This window comes from Haliotis rubra, unplaced genomic scaffold, assembly GCF_003918875.1.
Source record: "Haliotis rubra isolate DU_JTF1 unplaced genomic scaffold, ASM391887v1 Scf493, whole genome shotgun sequence".
Taxonomy (NCBI): Eukaryota; Metazoa; Mollusca; class Gastropoda; order Lepetellida; family Haliotidae; genus Haliotis; species Haliotis rubra.
The window spans coordinates 786,837-804,372 of NW_025767183.1; the positions used below are offsets into that span (position 1 = coordinate 786,837).

A 17,536-nucleotide genomic window follows, 5' to 3' on the forward strand; every position below is an offset into this window, starting at 1 on the left:
AGTGAGGGCAATATGGTTTAAGGGAAGGTGTGATGGTCCAGTGGAGGTCTTTATAGTTTAAGGGAAGAGGTAACGGTCCAGTGGTAGGCATTATGGTTTAAGGGAAGGGGGGTGATGGTCTGAGGGAAGGTGTGATGGTCGAAGGAAGGGATGATGGTTTTAGGGAAGGTGGGATAGTCAAAGGGAGGAGATGATAGTTGAAGCGACAGTTTGATGGTCCAGGGGAAAGAAATGATGGCTTCAAGGGAAGGTGTGATGGTCCAATCGAGGGGATGATTGTTTAAGGGAAGGTGAGAGATTATGTTCCGTTGTGAAAGCTACCTTCAGTGATATGCCATACCGTGACATGTTACTTGAATAACGACACAAATAGATTATGTAGCAAGACAAGAGAGGGTGAGGCAATTATTCAAGAGGGACGAAAGGGAAGAGTTGATTCACAGGGGATGTGATGGACCAGGCGTATTTGAGAAGATCAAGGTGATGATTCACGACGGAAGTGATGATTCAAAGGAGAAGCGTTGCTTCCGGGTAAAGATGGCTGAAGGAAGTTGATTCAGTGGGAATTGAGTGCTGGTTTAAGATGTTCAAGGCCACTATGCTAGGGGTAGATGAGATGAAGTAAAGTGGGGTTTTGCGGCGTGATTAATTTCAAGATTGTTGCACTTGTTTTGCACCTTGCATGTCTTTTGCGTTGTGATTGCGTTTAGTATTTCGGATTAATACGGCTTTTCTGGTGCTATGCCAGGAAGATACCCTGCCGCAGTGTAATATGGTTACCCAACTCAGACACCGATTACTCCTTGTTTGTCCATATTTGAACGTCATGGTACGTTTTGGTTTGGTTTGATGTTTTACGCCGCTCTCAGCAATATTTCAGCTATATGGTGGAGGTCTGTAAATAATCGCGTCTGGACCAGACAATCCAGTGATCAACAGCATGAGCATCAATCAACAACGAATAAATGTCAAAAAGATTGAAATTTCATTTGACATGATAAAAAGGATTTATATGTACCCCAGATAGATAATTTATTCATATTATAAAATACAGTATTTAGGAGGCGGCTGTATACAACCTGTTGTAGCATGACAAATATACCTGGACAAATTTTTACAACATCAATGTTAACTAAATATATTAGAGAAACAAATCTGTGGATACTTTGATTGACATCAATCTGTCGTTTTAAGTATATACTGCTAAGATTACAGGCAAGTTCACAGGAAGCATCGGCATCAGTCTCTTTCTCTGTCTTTTCTTTCTCTCTCTCTCTCACGCTCTCGTTCAGTGTGTCTCATCCCTCTCTCTCTATATATGTACACACATATGACTTTGAATTTGAAATAATACAGAAACACAAAACTCATTGTATCATCTGATCTGGAAAGGGTTTCCAAGATTATAACTTTGGATTGATAAGTCCATTCATTCGAGGATACGGAATCTGCATTTATCACTATGGCAACATAAAATAAATACACTGTATATTATCCGCAGTGAAGAGGTAGTTTAATGTTTCTTATACTATGGCTATATCCGCTGGGGCTGTATCAATAAATTCCGGTCATTCAAGCATCACGTCACACAAATTCTCTACACGTATCTAGTAAAAGCAAGTCAATAAAATAGGGGTATTTCACACGGGAAAACAGATACTATCTACAGACCGTGACCTGAAATAAACGCCTGACCATGGATTCTTTTATTTTTGGCGTACTTTCGAACTTTTGTTACCAACTTCAACAGAAGCCCCAAATAGCAACAACCATCATTATAAATGTTGCTAGGCTGGGTGACATGTGACCGGAAGAGGAACTCTGGCTCTGGAAGGCTGCGCATTCGTCTGTAAAGAAAGGAATTTGTTTCTTACTGTCCTCATTCCTTTCACACCTGATTCTGGATATGTCAACGAAAATGTATGATTTTAACAATATTCCAGCAGTATCACTGCTGGGGACACCAGAAATGGGTTTCACACATTCTACTGATGAGGCATTCGTCACCACTCGCCCCTTTCCGTCGCTATTCGGCTCGTCCCGGAATAACACGAGTTGGTCACGAATGCTGATGAGGCCTCGGACTCGGATATCTCCGGCGAACGGCGAAGAGCGAACGCTTTGACCTGTAGTAGACTACGGCACCGGCCCGCTGCTAGCAGACATTTACCACTCTGGTGAAATATAACATCACGGGTATGTTGCTCACAAACCTAAAACATTTGGGCAAATCTGCGACTCGAACCTACGTTCATAGGTTTCTAGCGTGTCCAAGGGACGCAACTCCGAACTGCAAATTTATGACGATTAGGCCACCCTTGTCCCTACACCGTACACGGCTATTACACCCCGCCTCTCAACAGGAGAGAGATCAACTGTCCATTACCAGCGAGATCCCTCTCGTACCAGGAGTGGTGCAACCTTATCTGAACAGACGCCATATTGTTGTCGGATTACGATAAATAGAACCTAAAACGGGCATAGCGTTCTCCTGATTGTCCTCTGTATATGAGGGGCGGTGGGGTAGTCTAGTGGTTAAAGTGTTCGCTCGTCACGCCGAAGACCCGGGTTCGAATCCCCACATGGGTACAATGAGTGAAGCCCATTTCTGGTGTCCCCCGCCGTGATATTGCTGGAATATTGCTAAAAGCGGCGTAAAACCAAACTCAGTCAGTCAGTCAGTCCTCTGTATATGTGTCCAGCAGATGTATTAGTAATGCTGCTGAGGACGTATGCAATAAAACCGAGACATGATTAGTTCAGGTTTCTTACCCGTTGGTGTGCACTCTTTACAAGACAGAGGACATTCGTCTCTAAAGAAAACTCCAAGTCCGTCCCTCTCACAGTAGCCATTGGCGGCGAACAGGGGACAGCCTTCGTCATAGTCCATGCAAGACTCTGAGGGGGCTGAAACATGGTCAGGGTAGGTCAGTGATGCATGTTGGAGGTTAAAGGAATACTCTTAAATCGAGCCTGGTCAAAAGTCCGCTTATGAGCTGTACTATGATTTGTATCATACGTGGTCAGACAAATATTTAGTTCCTAAACTATAATTACCTTAGTTATCTAAAAATGAATAAAATATTATGTGGTATGGTATGTGACCTGTCTGTGATGTCGAATAGGGTATATTTAGTGGTTTATGTTATAGTTCCTGTGTGAAACTTCGATTTGTGTTAGATTGTATAGAGTTGTTTAACACTGTACACAACAGCAGTCTGGGTGTAAATGATCTAATCTGAACCAGACAATCGAGTAAATGTCTTCACGAGTATCGATCTTCGCAGTTGGGATAATTTGCACCAACCATGTCTGGGGGCCTGATCAACCGGTGCCGTTATAATCAGTCTCCCTTTCTGTTGCTGATGACCAACCCGTAACATATGTTATATTTGGGATTACACTTTCTTAGTAAAGTACAGTTTCAAGTACTCTTGGGGTTGAGTCCCATCCGTGATTCGAACCCGCACCCTCAGAGTCAGGCACCTTATCGCCAGCACACAAAGTCAGCCGTCTAACCCGCTCAGCCACTGTGACTTCCACAAAAATTGAAGTCGCACAACTGGTAGTCTAGACTGCAAACTTTGTGAACCCCTCTGATAACTGTAAATTGGCACGGCTCCTACGGCCGAAAGCTATGCTTACACAAGGCCATTCAGAAAGTGGTCAAATGTAACATATACATGTATTATATTTGGGATTACACTTTCTTAGTAAAGTACAGTTCAAGTACTTTTTTGGGTTGAGTTCCGGATGGCATTGTGTGATCATAACTTTAACCGGAAGGTCACGGTTGTACATTTTGTACAGGTGTGGTACAAGAACAGCGTGTGGTATATGCATAGGTGAGGTGAGATAGGGTTAACGTCGTACCTAAGAATACTTCGCTCATATGACGACGTGCATGCGTGTGTATGTGTATGTGCGGCTGCTTGTACTAGCCCACACTTAAGCTGGTTTTATACTGCTAGCCCACTGAGATACCAGACCGCAGTGAAGCATGAATACCCCACTCAGACACATTATACTGACTCCGAGCCGACCAGTCCTTGTTGTACCCATTAATGCCGAGCGCCAGGCAGGGACCAACAGGTACCATATTTTAACGTCTTTTGGTATCGAACCCGCGACCTTCCGCTCTCCGCGCGGACGCTCTAACCACTAGACCACGGAGGCGGTTACTATGTATAGAGTGTAGCACATGCATATTACGTAATGTATTGACAATGTATACTGTATACTTTGTGATATAACACGTGTCATGCCTTGGTGTGTCACTGCATTTGAACCCCTTGAGGCTGTGTGATGTTGTACTTCATGGTGTGGCATAGACTGGAATCCTGCCAAGTACATAGACTGCCAGGTGCAGTGAAGAGCGCAGGCGTTTTAGGGCTAGAAAGCCAACTTGGGCTTTGCTTGGGGTGGCGTGATTGAGTTTGCATTCGTTGGACTTATTCGCTAGACAAAAGCCGTGAATTAGATAAGTAGCGTTGAACATGAATCTTCATACTTGAGATGCTCTAATCAGCAGGAAAAATGTTTCATTGTAAGCTAAAAAGTACTCACTTGTGCCGCAGAGGTTACATGTTTTTCTGCAGAAGACACTCATTCTAGCCATGTCGTTAGTACAGAGACCCCTGGCCTTGAGGTCAGCGCAGCCGCTCCGTACATCCATACAGTCGGGTCCTGACACAAACACACAGACATTTCTTAAAGAACAGTAAGTAATTTTATCATCCCAAACTGACTCCCACAATCAATAACTACAAGCGATAGCTACAATAGAATTGTAAACCAAAGGTGACTGTTCTTAAATCTGATTGGTTGAACAACATGATCGAATGGTATTCGATTCCCGAAATTGCAAGACCATTCGCTGCGTGTGAATACGTACAAACATCGCACACACCATTGTATTGCTACGTCGTCAGCAGTGGTGACGTCATTCTAATCATACTGTGACGTAAAGTCCAAATGGCGTCACAAATGAGCAGTTCCTGATGCCACCATGGGAGACAGACGAAACGGCCGGCTAATGTGACATTTCACTACGCACTCGATGTCAATGAGTGCAGACAGAAAAACGTGTGTTGACCTTTTGGTTTACTTTTGTGTTTACAATGTTGATAAACATCTGTGTTGGCCAATTTCTGGGTGTTACTGAATATTTGAAGCACGGGAATATTTCATTTGAAACCTCCGGCTGACGTCGTCGGTTCCAAATGAATTCCCGTGCTTCAAATACTCAATAACACCCGGAAATTGGCCAACACATGATGTTTATCTCCTAATTGTCATAATGCTATTACATCGTTAGTTAATGACCTCACAATGCTTTGATATCCCTAAGAACACAGCTGACAATGCTATGACGTCACAAAGTTGATGACGTCACAATGCTATGACGTCACTGGGATCACTGCTCGAGTAGCCTAATGGCAGTAATGTTTTCAGATAATTCATTCTTTTACTGATAACTGATGAAGAATGATTTTGGATGATAAATACAATCCCCCCCCTCCCCCTCGCGTCTTCTGATATCAAATATATCAACACTCCTGGTTAGAACTCCATGTCCTACTGTGACACCATATCAGACCCAAATGTCCTAGTGTATAACTATATTTGTTCATAACCCGATGTCCTAGTCCATCAATGTTCTACAACCCCCATGTCCCGATTTTATACTGTATTAGTATGCAACACGGAATAATTTACATTCTAACTGTAAGAAACCCTAGTTCTAGTGTACCAAGATACCTAAGGTATACACATTTGATCACCTGGTGGAACACCTTCTGTTGTAGATGTTGCAGACGTTGTTGTTGTTGGGGTTGTTGCCTTGGTTGTCACTATCGGCGAATTTCCACATGGGACAACAGGACTGGTTCTGAGAGGCCCTGGGCAGTAACACCTGCAGTCCTTGGCTCGGAACCCCTCCCCAGGACAAGGCCTTGTTGTGCAGCCCACTGGAAGCAATAAAAAGCATTTGCTGGTACTGGAACCCAAACTCAAAGCTATAAAGATTCCAACCACACCATCAGCATGTGTTTACAAATCACTATCAAATACTAGTGACAAAAACCAATAAACAACAACCCCAAACACCGAAAACCCCCACAAAAACAAAAACAAAACGGATCAGAACCAAACCCTAACCCATACATGGGCATGCTGAGTGTTTATCGAGGAAAAGCAGGAAACCAGAGTCTGACAGTTCGTCTTAGAAATAGTGTTTAAAAATTTACATTTAAAAAATTGTTAACCTCAAAGAGAGCCACAAACTATTTTCAAAAACAACTCACTGGTCCCTGCACAGTTGTACATGAGATTGGCCAATTTGATGTCACGGAAGCTCAAGCCGAACCGCTGTCCTAGTCGGTCTTGGTCTTCTGGATCACGTGTCACAATGGTGCCGGGTCCGAAAGTCTGTAATACATATGGCGACTCATGATTAAACAACACACAAATACACTGGGAACACAATCCAAACAAGTGCTCCACTCTACCACCTCTACCGTACTTTGGTATGACGTAACCAGCGATCGAAAACCCACACTTCCGCTTTCTAGGCAGACGTTCTACCCACAAGACCAAGAGACGGTCCTTTGAGCTATAGACGTAGACGTTACCATTTTCATTGCTATGGCTACTACCAAGTACTACTGCTGCTGCTACTACCACTACCACTGCCACTACCAGTACATTACCAACACTGAGCTAAACGTTACCTTTTCCACTGCTATGACTACGCTATAGGCGTATACGTTACCATTACATACAGGTCTACAGTGTGACGAGCAAACGGTGTAACCAGTCTGCAATCATAAAAAGACCTTAATTCGAGCTCCCACTTCCTGCCTCAGAACAGCATGGCAGTGCTACCCACAGGGATTTTTGTCAAAACGCAAATTGTGCTTTTGGACTGAAGAAAAAGATTCTGTTTGAGAAAGAAATTTGCTGCCCCGCTATATGTGTTGTGTAATCATTGCCTCCCGCCCTGGAGAGGTGTATTTAACATAACGATCGCTAATTCTACTTAATGTATATGAATAATGAACAAAACCACTGTGATCAGGTTTAAGTGGGACTAAAAATGGACCCCCATGAATTTTCGAATTTGAAAATTCGAAATCGAAATTAGCGTAAATATTTATTTTCGATTACAGAACTCAAAGGAACAATTCTGACGATTTCTATCCCCGATGACAGCATTGATATGTTCACATGTTATTTGATGACGTATGAATAATGTAATGTCTTACAAAATCGTTTCATAATTGATTTACTGAATCAGTGCTAATATATCTACAACACGACTCTACTATAGTATAGGCCGATACATACATTGCCAGAGTAGTGCATGATGCTGTCATAGTCGTATTCGACACCGCGGTCGTTGACGAGAGCTTGTGCCACTTTTCCAAACTGTGACCTCCAGTTGACGGGGATTTGGTCGAAGTTGATGGTGACGTAGTCATCCCTGTCAGGTCTCGCCTGCTCGTGGAACCATCCAATTGCGTGGCCAAATTCGTGTACAACCACACCTTTCTGAATAACAGACGACAGGGAATGAATACGAATACAAGTGGGTGATGATCGTAAATTACCTGGAATATGAAAGCCAGCGGCTGGGACAGGACAGGGTCAGGAAGTGCCGGCACAATCTGGTGTAGAGGGGGTTAATGTGCGACATGGTAGACATGGACGATTGCTCACAATATTGAACACTGGTTTGCTTTGTACACATTGGATTAAATACAGACCGTCATTTGCTGTTAAGACAGACAGGACATATAGCTTGCTGTGATTGACCTGTACGGCCTCATTACCCTCCTCCACAACACCCTCTTCCCCGACACGCCCACTCCGTCTTCGTCACACACGTTCCCCTTTCGCCCTGACCCACCTACCCCATCCAAGGACAGACCTACCCGCTTCCCGACACACATAACTCCGCCCAAGACACACATCACCCCCTCCCTCACAAATATTCCCAGACATACCACTTCCAGAACAAACACACACAAACACTTACGCTACGGCAGTTGGGAGCCAATGCCAGGTCCTGAACGCCCCCCGTTCTCCCAAGTCTGGAATAGCATCTGTAAAGATAAACAGTTTCTATTACTAAGGTATTACATTGACTCTATGTTGCCAAACGACACTGACACTATGAAGACGATGAAAGCTCCAGCGGCTTAATACAGTCACTTTATCAGCTGGACCTTGTATTACTGAAGTGGACTTACCCCCCACCGTTGCGGACTCGAATTCGACTTTGCTCGGTGCTGCTTTTTCTGAAGTTAAGACATGTGTAGTTCTCCCATTCCGCTAAAGCTTCTTTTATGACGGCTTGGTCCGAGTCAGCTGAAAACGGAAGCGAATATCGTCCAGCCAAACATAACAAAAACACTCTCTCCCTTTTGAATTTCAAAATATACTCTGTTGACACGTGAGAGTATTTCCAAATTTGGTGCGTCAGTGTCAAAAATGATGCCCAATGCATTTCCCTATTTTGACTCATCTTCCTGTGTTCTTTTCAGTGGAACAACTGACTTGCCTTTACCTTCAACAGGAAACACTCGGCTTTACAAGGACGCCTGGTGTTATTATTTGATAGTGATTCATTAACTCGTGTAAATTATATAGCTCAAATTATACAATCGACACTGCTTTTAGCAGAGATTTCGTGCGAATACGGAATGTGGTTGGTTTTTTTTTAAATCCAGGAGTACTCTCAATAGGTAGTCTCGCGACTTTGACAAACAATAAGGTTAGATTTGAGGGAACTACGCCGATGCGATCCAATCAATATCTGATGATCAAGGCTTACACGCCACATTTAAACGACACCGATTTATAACAACAGCAATGCCGCAATAGACGATTGAAAAAGACCCGAGTTTAATACATAATTCTGTCACTCAGTGTGCTAAGTAAGGGTTAAAAAAGTTTGTTCACGCACACTGGCGGTTTCTTGCTGCAGTAATAAATCTGTTATTCACTGTTCGATGTTTTGATACGTAAGCTCATACACTATGCCGTCACACGTGACATCACAGATAACCATATCTGACATTCTCTTTCAGTAGAGTTACAAGTATATCTCCTGGCAGCTGACTATGACGTCACACGTGACATCACAGATACACATATCTGACATTCTCCTTCAGTAGAGGCGACTATGCTTGTCGTAATAGGCGACTAACGGGATCGGGTGGTCAGGCTCGCTGACTTGGTTGACACATGTCATCGGTTCCCAATTGCGCAGAGCGATGCTCATGCTGTTGATCACTGGATTGTCTGGTCCAGACTCGATTATCTACAGACCGCCGCCATATAGCTGGAATATTGCTGAGTGCGGCGTAAAACTAAACTCACCCACTCTTTCAGTAGCGTTACATGTATATCTCCGGGCAGGGAATTGTTTAAACTGATGGATTATTGGGGCGTAGTCTGTCAAAGGCGCCAGACTAGTGATCCAGCGAGGTTAAGGTATCGGGATCGAGCCCACCTGTGACCGGGTGTAAAAGCCTTCGAGTCAACTTTGTGTGCAGACTCTTTCAGTGTTGTCACAACCCCTAGTGTACAGTACACAACCCTGTGCACTAAAAGGACCCACGAATCCGCTGGTAAATGACCAGATGGTGGCCACATGAATACGTGCAAACACCTAGTGCAGGTACAGCAACGTGCAGTGAAACTTTGGACAAAGTACAGTGACTATGTGTCCCAGTCCACAGCTGTGAATGGGTACTTCGTAAGGATGGGAAAGCCACATTAACTCCGTGCGCCTAGTCACTGCAAGAGTTGCATGGTCCCCAGGGAGTTGTGATTGATAATACGATGTGCCGTTTGGGTTTGACATCCAATGATCGAGGAAAAATCAAAGCGCCTTTGAGTATCTGAGCTTTATATTGGCGCTATACAAATGTTATTATGATAATAATTACATCATGGCCAGGACTTAAGAGACGGGTCGGGATTCAAACCCTAGACTCCAATAACTCACTAAAATCAGCATCTACGGTCTCATAGTAGACGTTGCAGTTTTCCCAAAGCTGTCGGTCACTGGAGGTAGCTTTCCTCTTGCTTCGTGATCTTCTCTCCCTGATGATAGAATACAGAAATAAGAAAAATATTAATGAATTGGTCCTCGTTATTGCCACCGACTGTTTTCCAGATTAAACCAACACTATGTTGTGTTTTTTTAATAATACAGGTTAGTTTGGTAACCAGTGCAATAAATACGAATATTTTTTAAATTGAACTAAAGAATCCTCAGAATTAGTGCTTGTTATGAGGTAATAGTAATAGAAGTAGTAGCGGTATTGGTGTAGGTAAGCGGTATTAGATATAGGTATTGGTATTGGTATTGGTATTGGTAATGGTAATGGTAAAATGGTAATGGTAAAATGGTATTGGTAAAATGGTAATGTAAAATGGTAATTGTAAAATGATATTGGTATTGGTATTGGCAATGGTATTGGCATTGGCATTGGCATTGGCATTGGCATTGGCATTGGCATTGGCATTGACATTGACATTGGCATTGGTATTGGTATTGGTATTGGCATTGGCATTGGCATTGGCATTGGCATTGGCATTGGCATTGACATTATTGGCATTGGCATTGACATTGGCATTGGCATTGGCATTGGCATTGACATTGGACATTGGCATTGGCATTGGCATTGGCATTGGCATTGGCATTGGCATTGGCATTGGCATTGGCATTGGCATTGGTATTGGCATTGGCATTGGCATTGGTATTGGCATTGGCATTGGCATTGGCATTGGTATTGGTATTGGTATTGGTATTGGTATTGGCATTGACATTGGCATTGACATTGACATTGACATTGGTATTGTATTGTATTGTATTGTATTGTATTTTATTGGTAATGGTAATGGGAATGGCATGGTATTTGTATTGGTATTGGCATGGTATTTGTATTGGTATTGGTAATGACACTGGTAATGGTCTAGAGGGTAGAGCGTATGTCTAGAAAGCGTAAATGTGGGGGTTCGATCGCTGGTTACGTCATACCCAAATGCTGTAGTTGGGAGAAGTTGTTGCTGGGCGCTCTGCATAAAGGGAATGAAAAGAGAAAGTGACGGCTCGCAGTCAGTATACCCTGAATGTGTCTTATACTGTGACATAAGTCCCTAGTACCTACTAGCACAATCACACGCACACACGCATCGCTATATAGGTGCAATACATGTGATATTAAACCTCAAGTCAAATACCTCCCACTTCATCTATATGAAAATGGGATACACACTGCGCTTTTGTCTGAGATGACGCAGTTCGCTGTTTAAAGATCCGTCACTTTAGCATGACACACATTTATGACTGAATTCGAGTCTCTGTTTGTTTGCGAGTACCGTGCCCATCCTCGTGTGCTGCGTCAAAGAGGTGAACAGCTTAGAACTGCGTTACCTATTAACAATGGTTTTCCTCTCATAACACGCTCATATGCCGCAGGGGCGGTGGGGTAGCCTAGTGGTTAAAGCGTTGGCTCGTCACGCCGAAGACCCGGGTTCGAATCCCCACATGGGTACAATGTGTTAAAGCCCATTTCTGGTGTCCCCCGCCGTGATGTTGCTGGAATATTGTTAAAAGCGGCGTAAAACCAAACTCAGTTAGTCAGTCATATGCCGCAATATATGTGAAATACTGTTCAAAGGGAATAAAACACAACTCACTCTCTCCTTTGAGAATGGCGAATGATCACTGTCGATTCTGGTAGTAAAACTACCACAAACACTTTGATCTTTTGATAATTGAAAAAAAGCATTCCTTAATTAACTAGCAGTCAAATATTTACACGTTTCCCGTTTATCTTAAATCGTGATATGTTGCAATAAAAACTGCCGAAAGCGGAGTAAAATCTTTCATAATCATAATGTGTTGAGTTCGACGCCCTGTGTCATACTGTCCGACTCCGTGTTATACGAGTAGATTGTGATAATGATGTTATCAGTAGATACCTATTTGGGTACATTTATAATCTGACGTCACATTATTTCAGTTTCGACAATTTTGGAGCTCCTTTCTCTTCGACAGCTCACGTCAGGTTTGTCCCTTACCCGCCAATTTCCTGAGTGAGTGAGTGAGTGAGTGAGTGAGAACAGCCTTTATCTAAAATACTAATATTATGGAAAATTGATAGAACCCCTGACATCTATTTTAAACTAATCGAGAAAGGTGCTTCATTTTAAGTGGCGTAAATGTCATGCTACTGAAAATCTAACACTTTGTTTGATAAAAATAATAATAAAAGTTTTACCCGGAAGGAAAAAGGACAATACACCTCCTTGTCAGACAATCTACATCTATTTCGTTGATGTGATATCTAATAATTAGGTTGAAGCGTAAATGGATGTGTGACAACTTGATACTTCCGGGTTACTGAGCATTGTTCACAGTGTATCGGCTGTCCGTAATCTTTTCTCCCAGACCCCTAACCCCCTTATCTCAATTACCCAGCGGCTGAAGAAATGTACGTTCGGATGTAAAAAAACAAACAACGGTTTTTCCACGCCTACTCATAAAATCACAATTATTTACAAAATGTTTCCGAAGCAAAACGACAAGTACCAAGTGACTTAGTTATAATGTAATTAAATACGTTACACAATTATTGAAAAAACATTATATACATATTTGTTCTTTCTTTATCTGTTTTCAGTTTGTTTCGCTGTCTGGTTGGTTGAGTTTGGAGATGAGAAAAAAACAAACACAAAAAGCAGATGGCTTTACTGTGAAATTGCGGTTGTGGTTAAGTGTTAAATATCTTTTGTTAAACTGACAAACGACAGGTTAGTCAACATGCAGCAGCAGAACATGCTATATCAATTATTGTGAACTGTAATGCCACTGCAGATAGCAAAGAAGGAAAGTATTTATGGTCGGAGACCACGTGCCAGTGTTACATTATCAACACCAAGGGATAGTGTCGTCTCAATTAGGTTAACCTACCCGTATTTTGCTAGTTCCTTTAGCGTCATCAGAATATCCAACTCCACCATCACCATCATCTCCCCGTCACCCATGTCGTGAATTAGATCAAACATCTCATCTGAAAAGGGAAAAGCAATATATATTCACCAAGGAGAAAGTGGTTAAACTATCAGAGTTATACCGCCAAGCAGCAAGCATACCAATATTACCCGACCCAATATATATTCACCAGGGAGAAAGTGGTTAAACTATCAGAGTTATCCCACCAAGCAGCGAGCATACCAATATTACCCAACCCAATATATATTCACCAAGGAGAAAGTGGTTTATGTATGAGAGTTATCCCGCCAAGCAGCGAGCATACCAATATTACCCGACTCAATATATATTCACCAAGGAGAAAGTGGTTAAAGTATCAGAGTTATCCCGCCAAGCAGCGAGCATACTAATATTACCCGACCCAATATATATTCACCAAGGAGAAAGTGGTTAAACTATCAGAGTTATCCCGCCAAGCAGCGAGCATACCAATATTACCCGACCCAATATATATTCACCAGGGAGAAAGTGGTTAAAGTATCAGAGTTATCCCGCCAAGCAGCGAGCATACTAATATTACCCGACCCAATATATATTCACCAAGGAGAAAGTGGTTTATGTATGAGAGTTATCCCGCCAAGCAGCGAGCATAACAATATTACCCGACTCAATATATATTCACCAAGGAGAAAGTGAGCATAACATGCATTTGCATATCTATCAGAAGATGTATATTTGCAGAAGCCAGTGATTTAATGACACTTTGATGCAATTCAATGTAACATTTCTGCAGCATATAACATTCACTTGATTTGTCTATCCATCCTTATCAAACTTGCATAATACACACATCCACATACACACACACACACTCCTAGCTGGGCTGGTTGTGACAAACGGAAAGGGAGAGGATTGTGTCTGTGCCTCATCGTACACCTCAGTGTGTCCGGTTTAGTTGTACTTCCGATTGACGCGGGTGAAAGGTCAGTCCGTTTGTTGGATGTAACACTGAATGGTTCCGCTAGCTTCAAGCCACCATAACCACACACTCATACACGTCATTCAAATTGTTTTAACCACTGCACACACCCAGACACGATACGAGTAACATTACCACCTCTTTTAGATTATACATATTTCGTAAACACCCGGTGTCATCACTGATTTTCAGTGATCTCTTCAAATTTCCACCGCTTTTTCGCCTTTTACGACTAGTGGAAACATTTGGGGAGATAATTGAGACTGGTTGTTCTCTGGTGGTGACTACAATGAAATCATCTTGCTTTAATCTAAAATGCTGTTCGAATGTACCGTTCGGTCGCTGTATGTTAATTTTGTACAGTTGAAATAGAAAGGAGAAAGTGGTTAAACTATCAGAGTTATACCGCCAAGCAGCAAGCATACCAATATTACCCGACCCAATATATATTCACCAGGGAGAAAGTGGTTAAAGTATCAGAGTTATCCCGCCAAGCAGCGAGCATACCAATATTACCCAACCCAATATATATTCACCAAGTATGTTAATTTTGTACAGTTGAAATATACTGAGGGAAAAATAATATAAGGGATCACACGAAAGCACAAGTGTTCCTTTATTTTTTTCCAGGTTTCTTCACAAGTTGTGCGATACAACGCTTGAGAGTTAAATGGAAAAAAATAAAGGAACACTTGTGCTTTCATGTGATCCCTTTTAGTAAAGGAGTCGTGGCTGCTTACAGTCAGTACTGATCCAACGTGTGTGACATTTACATTCTTAAGTCAGCCTGTTTTAATCATCTGTATCTATATATCGGTCATTTGTCACATTGTTTGGTAATGTCAATTGAATAATATATTTATTAGTCTCAGAATTATCAATATGAATTACCAGTTTACTGAATGTGTGTTTTGTGCCTCCATGTATATGTATAGTAAACATTCCTGCTTTGGCCGAGAGCTTGTTTGTTTTTGAAGAAATGGCGATCCCGAAGCTAATAACCCCTAACTAGTTCAAGGCAGAAAACAGCCACCACAACATGATTGTTTCAACTGGAGAAGAATCTGGTTTCAGAAAGAACATTTTTGATCCAGGCAACAAGTGCATGCTCAAGGCGCTGGTATTTTTTCCCCGATCATTGGATGTCAATCTCAACGGCACATCGTATTATCAATCTCAACTCCCTGGGGAGTATACAACTCTTGCAGCCACTAGGCGCACCGAGATATTGTGACTTTCTCATCCTAACGAGCTACCCATTCACACAGGTTGGACTGGGACATATACCAACGGATTCGGGGGTTCTTTTAAGTGCAGGGGCGGTGGGGTAGCCTAGTGGTTAAAGCGTTGGCTCGTCACGGCGAAGACCCGGGTTCGAATCCCCACATGGGCACAATGTGTGAAGCCCATTTCTGGTGTCCCCCGCCGTGATGTTGCTGGAATATTGCTAAAAGCGGCGTAAGACCAATCTCAGTCAGTCAGTCTTTTAAGTGCACAGGGTTGTGCACTGTACACTAGGGGACATCCTTTCTCTCCTTTCAAGTGTAAGCAGTCAAGTGTGTGATAATAGATAGCATGTATTGCTATACAAAAACGCATGATATAAATGGCTGTCTACTCACGGGAAGAAGCTGATTCCATGATGATCTGATCGATAGTCTTGCCATCAGCTGGTGCTGCATCACACGCCTGGAGAAGAAGCGGAGGGTCAAGCTACGTCATTTGAGTGAGTTAGGTTCACACAGAAGTGAACGATATATATGTTCTGTCATTCTGTTTGATAAACATGAACGTGTCGAGAAATAGAAACAGGCATATTTGAAAACACCACACCGAGTTATTCTAAACACGATGTATAAATATGGTTTGTTAGACAGTGTACGATATATTTCACACACGCACTTGCTCTTTCTCTCGCAGACCCGCGCACACACCTAATGTGCGAACGCCGAACTATCAAGATATCATAAAACCAGCTATACCAACGCCGATATACCATCATGTATCAAAACCATATATACTCACACCGATATATCTTGGTATCACAAAACAAGATGTACTCACGCCGAAATAATATGCCGATACATTGGCGGATCCAGGAATTTTTTAACCCCCCTGAACCCCCATTGACTCCCCCAACGCAAAAACAATCTTCAATGTGGTCTTAAGTCATTTTCAAAGGGCGGTGTGTGTGTGTGTGTGTGTGTGTGTGTGTGTGTGTGTGTGTGTGTGTGTGTGTGTGTGTGTGTGTGTGTGTGTGTGTGTGTGTGTGTGTGTGTGTGTGTGTGTGTGTGTGTGTGTGTGTGTGTGTGTGGAACCCCCTGAACCCCACCTCTGGATCAGCCAATGCGATATACCATGATGTCACAAAACCAGATATACTAAAGCCGAAATTTCACCCCGAGATACCATGATGTGACAAAACCAGACATACTTACGCCGAAATATCACAAGACCAGATTAACAAGGCCCAGACATATGGGTGTATCTGAACCTGACATACTAACTCTCAGGCATTTCATAAGTATCTCTTGTGTCAATATCTGATATATCCCTTTATCACAAAGCTGATATACTTGATCATAAACAGGGCGATCGCAGAACAGAACGCAGACAGAGACAAGACAAAACCTTATCCGAGAACCTGCAGTCACCAGTTCATATATAACAGTGCACGTACATGGAAGATATGTGAACATATAGGATCACAATGGAACATGAAACAGCGAATATGTGTGTGTGTGTGTATATACGCCGCTGAAATGTCGCTTTATTTGTCTTAAATATATAATTTCTACACATCAGTATTCCTCACCTTTTAAATTCTCAAGTGAATGAAAAGTGAATATTCTTACCTGATAAGATACAAGCCCTAGAAGAATAACCACAATCTTCATTTTCAGCACTTTCTTGCAATCGCTGTACATGTGTAGTTGAACCCTAACTCAAGCCCGCTACTGCTGTACGTTTATATGTAACGATTCTGACCACTTCGTGTATCTGCTCATGAGATTTTACTTCCCTGTACTAAATATGTCACGGTGAAACATATCCTGGGAGGCAGAAGTGCGTGCAGTTGTCCCATGTATTACTCTGTAAGGGCAGGATGATTCACATATTCATCGTTGATATTGTGTCATATCATCCTTACACGATGTAGCGAGTGGGAAGTGTTTTATGACACTCTCGAGCCCATTTCAGATAAAAACACACTTTTACTTAAAGATGACATCATGTTTTTGCGTCTTAAAAGTAAAAGTTTTTGAGGTTTAAAGTAACATGCGTGTGCATACTAATATGTGTGGTTAGAACAGGATGTTTGTTACATGTAAACAAGGAACGTAATTAAGCACCCACTGTAATGTTTGAAATGATAGGATTTCAACACGTACATAAAACATTTTTTTCTGGCTCGTGTGACTCATAAAACGACAAAATGACGCAAGTCCCTGTTGAATTTATGATCATATTTAGCAATTCTTCTAACCCCCCCCCCCCAACACACACACACACACACACAAACACACACTTACATTGTAACAACA

The 17,536-nt window shown here is 42.3% G+C and overlaps 1 protein-coding gene across 1 annotated transcript; it reads right to left on the reverse strand.

Moving 5' to 3' along the window:
• Nucleotides 1-1,020: 1,020 nt before the first annotated feature.
• LOC124291507 (zinc metalloproteinase nas-13-like) lies at nt 1,021-16,999 on the reverse strand. Its single transcript, XM_046728493.1, has 12 exons — nt 16,847-16,999; nt 15,614-15,680; nt 12,992-13,091; nt 10,016-10,113; nt 8,253-8,370; nt 8,039-8,105; nt 7,348-7,551; nt 6,306-6,429; nt 5,784-5,969; nt 4,567-4,686; nt 2,773-2,907; nt 1,021-1,847 (listed from the first exon to the last, which is right to left on the reverse strand). Exons 1-12 carry the CDS (start codon nt 16,916-16,918, stop codon nt 1,744-1,746), a joined length of 1,395 nt encoding a protein of 464 aa, XP_046584449.1. The 5' UTR covers nt 16,919-16,999; the 3' UTR covers nt 1,021-1,743.
• Between the last annotated feature and the right edge of the window lie 537 nt (nt 17,000-17,536).